The sequence below is a fragment of the Anas platyrhynchos genome, chromosome 1 (assembly GCF_047663525.1).
Source record: "Anas platyrhynchos isolate ZD024472 breed Pekin duck chromosome 1, IASCAAS_PekinDuck_T2T, whole genome shotgun sequence".
Taxonomy (NCBI): Eukaryota; Metazoa; Chordata; class Aves; order Anseriformes; family Anatidae; genus Anas; species Anas platyrhynchos.
The window spans coordinates 81,123,801-81,129,800 of NC_092587.1; the positions used below are offsets into that span (position 1 = coordinate 81,123,801).

Sequence of the window (6,000 nt, forward strand, 5' to 3'; positions counted from 1 at the left end):
GAGCCGGGAGGAGGGGGGTTGGCCTGGAGAAGAGAAAACATTGAGGAGACCTTATTGTGGCCTTCTAATAAATAAAGCCGGCTTATTGGAATGACTGAAAAAGACTTTTAACTAGGGTGTGTAGTGGCAGGACAAAAGGTAATAGTTTTAAACCAAAACAAGGTAGATTTAGGCTGGATGTAAGGAAGAAATTCTTTACTACCAGGGTAGTGAGAAACTGGAAGATGTTGACCAGAGAAGTAGTGGATGACCAGTCATTGGAAGTGTTCAAAGTCAGGTTAGATGGGGCTTTGAGGAACATGATATAGTGAAAGATGTCCCTACCTAAGGCAGGGAAGTTGGAATTAGGTGATCTTTAAGGATTCTTTCCAACCCAAACCATTCTATGGCTCTGTGATTCTAAGTAAAGTTTGTGGTAGTGTACAATTCACAAATTGCATAGTAAAGTTAATTTATTAATCCTTTACTTTTCCCATAGATGAAATGCTGTGGTGTAAATGACTTTACGGACTGGTACCCAGTGCTGGGGGAAAACACTGTCCCAGACAGATGTTGTACAGAAAACTCCCAAGACTGTGGACGGAATTCTACTGAATTAGTGTGGAAAACGGTAAGACTTACTTTGCTCGGGTCAAGTCGTAGGGAGGGGTGGAAGGTAGAAAACAGAGAAAATGCACGTGAAAGAAATGTAACCTTGGGAATTCAATTTTCGTCTTCCAGGGATGTTACGAGAGAGTTATGACGTGGTTTGATGAGAATAAGCATGTCCTTGGTTCGATTGGGATGTGCATCCTTATAATGCAGGTAATGCCAGTATGATGTATGTCAACATAGCTTTGATTTGCTGTCAGCATTCTTGTTTCTGCTAAGTGAAAAGCAGTTCTTTGAGTTTGGGTTTGGCTATATTTTCAAAAATATCAGATTTGTTTAATGAGCTCATTTGAGGCCATCTCCTTGGAAAGAAAGCAAGTCAGTAGTCAGTTCCTCAAAGAAGACATGCTACAGTGAGGTTTCACTTATCTGCATTTTCACGTCAGAGCACTGCTTTGGAGTTACCAGGTTTAGATGTTTATTACCTTGTTTCTTAAGGTACTGTTATTTTTTAAATTTTATGAGGAAGTTCTGTCTGGAAATTGCCAAAACAAGTTAAATCATGGCTGCTGAAGTGAGTAAGTTAACATGTGCTTAAAAAAAGAAATGCAGAAGTATCATCATAATCTGCTATAGTTTTGGGGTTCCTGCATAACAGCTATACTTTTGGGACAGAATGTCAGAATCTGATGTTTAAGTCACAGGTATCTGGCTAATCAAGAACAAACTTTTGGGCAAAAAGGAAGAGTGACCTGCATGCATTGTTTCAGAAACATTTTTGTATGTGACAAGGAGCCCTGAGAACTTTTTGCCTTCATCTGTGCTTTGACATGTCTTCAGACATAGCTGTGTGCCTGGTTTACCGATCAGTGTTGAAGCTTGAGAAAGCTGACTAGTGTAGAATGTCTTTAAAAACTGCATTTGGACCATGAACATAGGTAGTTCAGTTTTGGTAACATTCCTGTACTGAAGACTTCATTGTTTGCTTTCCTTCAGATTCTTGGCATGGCCTTCTCCATGACACTCTTCCAGCAGATTCACAGGACTGGCAAAAAATATGATGCCTAAAGCCTCTGAGACATTATCACATCAACCCTTCTGTCTGATCATAAAAATGAACAAAAGGAATGACCACAAAGAGTATCAGCCAAGCCCCGCTAAGAGAATCCGTCCCACTGACCGATCTGCTTTGTTGTTACTTGTACAGTTATTATCACAGCTTGTTATTTGACTCATGTTTCTGTCTGTTTCACATTTGCCATTTATTTGCCAAAGAGAGGGGAAAGATCCCCAAACAAATGGATTTTCTACACAAAATCATAGATCTGTTCTAAGAATGTTTCCTTAATTTAAGAAAATGTTTCACTCTACTAATCCGTGCTATATGTGCAAAATGATGTGTGTTCAACTCTAAGGGAGAAATCTTCAAAGTCTTCCATTAAGTTTTTAACCCTCATGTCCAATTCACTGTAAGACTCGGAAAAGCCACTCTAACAGAGAGTCCTAAGAATTGGAGCTGCTTTGCTTTGCAGCTTCTTGTACCAGATGGTGTATAGTTTTTTATTATGATAATGATGATGATGACTATTACGATGAATATAGCTTAGAATTTAGTTGCCTGATTTATAGCTTCTTACTGTTTTTGTTTTTACACATTTATTGTACATTAGTTTAGGAACCACTGTGCAATCTCCAGAGGACACGTTTTTCAAAGTTGGCAGTTGGTGGAGGCAAATAAAGACATAACTTTTCTCAAGTCTGTGGGGAGCTCGCTAGTCCTGTGAGCCCAAATTTCAATGTCTTTATTCACCCAAAGCAATCTTTGGCTCTGTAACTGATGGCCCTCATTGGCTTGCTTTGAAGTCACGCTACTTTGAAAGCTAAAAATACTGACTAAGCAAGTGAATGCTCCCTGGCACGAAGGAGAAAGATTGCAGTCTGACCAGCTGGCCAGCTGGCGGCAGCCTTCACAAACTGTATTGCGTATTGAAACGGTCTGTTTCAAAAAGTTTGCCCAAGGCATAGCGTTTTACTGGATATTAGAAAGGGGGATGGCGATTTGATTGCAATATTGTCATGTCATGTCCTTCATTGAAGGAGTTCCCTCGGGTACAGCTGTCTCCCTGAGCTGGAAAGGGTGTCTCTGGACAGCAAGGAACATGAGTTTTGTTAAAGATCATCAAATGATACAGGAAAGGGGTGGTTTCCAAACCAGCACCCAGAGACAGTATGCATTGTCACATTGTCACACCTTCAGCCCAGAATTGGTTCATGCTGGGACATTACCAATTCCATCCAACAGGGTGTGGTTTGGAGTTCACTGCAATGCATATTTTTACCAACATTTTCTGGCTAGAAAAATCAAACGTATATTTTTCTAGTTTGAGCTCTGCTTCATTGCAGGCCAATCCCATTTACACTTTGTTCCAGTTTTCTGCAGATGTCTTTCCTCAGTTTTGCAGTTTTGTGAAGGAAGAAGGAAAGGATCAGCTATTGGAAGATGCTGTGATTTAACTCCAGTCAGGGCTCAACTCAGGTCTGAAAGGAATATTGATTCTTATATTAGCAGCAGTTAGAAGGGACCTTAATAGGTTACTTCATCCAATGTCACTCTCAAAAGGGGACTGTGACCTATGTGAGGTGTGTATGACTATGACTTTATTGGACTGAGTCTCAGAAGCTGTTGAGGATGGAGTTTTTGTGCCCTTCTGGTACCCCTTTCAGAGCCATGCTTTATCAAACTCTGGTAAATACATTTCTCCTGATGTCCAGTCTGAATATTTATACTTTAAACTCTTAAAATATATTAGTGTCATTGTATCAATCAGCCAGTCTTCTCATGGTGGGCTGAAATAACTGTTGGGCCACTTCCTGTCTGGGAGGTGTTAGTCCCCTGTTTATCTTCCCAGTAGGTCCTGCTTACATCTGTAAGTATAGCAGCAATAGCATTTTTTGTGGACTATGTGACACTTTTTAGACTTCATATGAGATTGGTATGACAGGAAGGAGTGTGAATGTGTGGGATATGGAGACAAATTTGGGTGTTGCAGTGATGAAGGAGGTTACTGTTCTTAGAGCCTGGTTCTTGCCCACATGAGCATTACGCCCAAAGTTTCACAGAGCTCTTGTTTCCCCCTAAAGCAGACAATACCACATGGGCTCAGCTATTTAATTTGGATTGCCTTCGAAAGTCCTGGAAGGAGCAGAGGAAAAGCACAGAAACAGAATCCAGTTTTATTTCCATTTCTAATGAAAATTGGGACCAGGAGCATCTGAGCCCCGCTGGAGATGGATGTTTCACATGGAAGAAGGGGCTCTGATTCCCAGTGTATGTGCTGCTACATATAAGACTGTATGCAAAGTTGCTAAAATGTGTTCCCATTTTTGCAAGAAAAGACAGGACAATTTTCATCTGATGGCTCTACTGCACTCTCCTTTTGAGCAGAGGTACTTTGCTTTCTCTAGCAAAAAAGGTGCTTTTCTTTCTCTAGTTTTCTCTGGGGTTCAGAAAGAGCAGTGTACATCACATCTGTCCTTTTTGGTCACACAGTGGTACCTACCACAACTTAAATTTAAATCTGCATTCAGTTTTTGTACAAAAAAGAAAAAAAAAAAGTAAAATATATTAGTGAAAGTAGTAGGAAAGTAAAAAAATGTTTATGAGTAACTCTTGAGAAGAAATGTGTAGTTGCAAACTCAGCTATTTTGCCTTTCATCCAAACTTATTTTTGTAGAATGCTTCATTCCATTTCATGATCTGATAGTGGCATAGATCCTGAAATCTTTTTTTTTTAATGACTACTTTTGGCATTCTAGGCACAGTATTAATTGAGGTAGTTACACAAGCTTCATGTATTCATTTCCATGAAGCCACCCTACAGGAAGGTAGTCAAGAGCAGGGCTGATTTGTGTCTCTAGCTGACTCACTGATGTGGGAGGAGATGACAGATATCCTGAAAGGAGAAGAAAAGTAATGCCACTTTCCAGGCAACAAAAACAGCCTTGGAAAGTGTGAGGCTGTATCCGTTAGTTCATCAGAGAAGGCACTGACTTTCCTGTAACTGGTCAAAGGGAGCTTTGTCTCATGTATGTATGCACTTTTTTATGCTTGTGCTGGTGGGTGGCTGTCTATGTGTTTTCCCCAAACATCATTCTGGTTATTTAGCTACAAGTTTTTCGCATGTTTTTAAATAAAAACTGATACTGGGCAAAAATATCTTTAGTATACACAAATATTGATTTGTATAAGTGCATACCTCTCTGTATCTATAATTCATGAAAGCACAGTTCATGTGTGAAAGTACTGTTTCTCTGAGTGTTTCTTCAGATTTTAGTGTACCTGCTGTCTCACTGTTCTTCATGATTGGAAGCTGCACTTAAGCGGAGACATATTGGGAGAACTGCTTAAAGAACCTCTACTTGAAAGCCGTGGAAGTGAATTCTGTTCCCTCTTGATGGTACCAAGGCTTTTAGTTATGGGAAGCCCAGGTGGAAGACATTCAAAAAACCTCACTCCCTGCCCATAGTGAAGTAACATGTGAGATGATAAAAACAATGGTATAAATATCTCAGAGATTACAGGAGATGACTTGTGTATCTGATTCATTGAGTTCTTGGACTGTGGTCAAGTTAGGCCAGCTCTCTTATCCTGTGTCCCCCTGTGTCCTTCCCCCACACTTCCATTAATATATGAACTACAAACTCACACACAGGAAGGGTGCAAGCAGAGGAAAACAGAACTGATCTTCATGGTCTTTCTTGGGCAATGTGTTGGTCAGGCATAGAAAAAGCAAGAAAGGAGTGTGTTTTCCCAGCAGATGGTTCTTGGGAGCGGCATAGAATAGGACACACATAATTCTGATGTAACTTCCTTCCATAGAGTTAAGCAGCTTCATCCTGTATCTCATGTGGGAAACCTGGAGATATTTGCCTAAAGGCTAGCCATCTGTTGTGCAGTAGATAGCAGTCACTAAGAAACAACATGCCATTCCCCTCAGGTAATGTTTGCACCTGTATTTCTTCTATGCAATACCTACTTTTGCCTTTATATGAAAGATTTTTACTAGGATGATATCAAAATAAAGGATATTTTAAAAGGTGCCTCTTGAAGCTCATTTCTCTCCCACTCTCAATAACCACTAAAATTACAAGGGTACCAAAAAAAATAAATAATCCAAAAGATGACTCACAAAGATCCATCCCAACATAAATTTTTCTGTGATTCTATAGTCAGTGCTTGAATGGGTGGGTTAACAGTGGGTTAACAATCAGGCAGGGGCTTAGAAGGAAGAAAGAAAGGACAGATAGAAATTTGGGTGACTGGATGGATAGTGGCTGAGATAAAGGGCTGGAGCTGTGCACTGAGGTGGAGATGTAGGGGGTCAGGAGAGGGCTAGATTTTGAAGCCAC

At 40.2% G+C, this 6,000-nt stretch overlaps 1 protein-coding gene across 2 annotated transcripts in view; it reads left to right on the plus strand.

The window, feature by feature from the left end:
* Nucleotides 1–5,691, plus strand: part of TSPAN9 (tetraspanin 9) — a 170,727-nt gene extending 165,036 nt beyond the window's left edge. For both annotated transcript variants that reach the window (XM_027449837.3, XM_072043110.1), the window contains 3 exons: nt 479–610; nt 721–804; nt 1,588–5,691. In XM_027449837.3, coding sequence (XP_027305638.2) covers nt 479–610; nt 721–804; nt 1,588–1,659 — 288 coding nt within the window. In that variant the 3' untranslated portion in view covers nt 1,660–5,691. The remainder of the gene's footprint in view (nt 1–478; nt 611–720; nt 805–1,587) is intronic.
* The last annotated feature ends 309 nt before the right edge of the window (nt 5,692–6,000 follow it).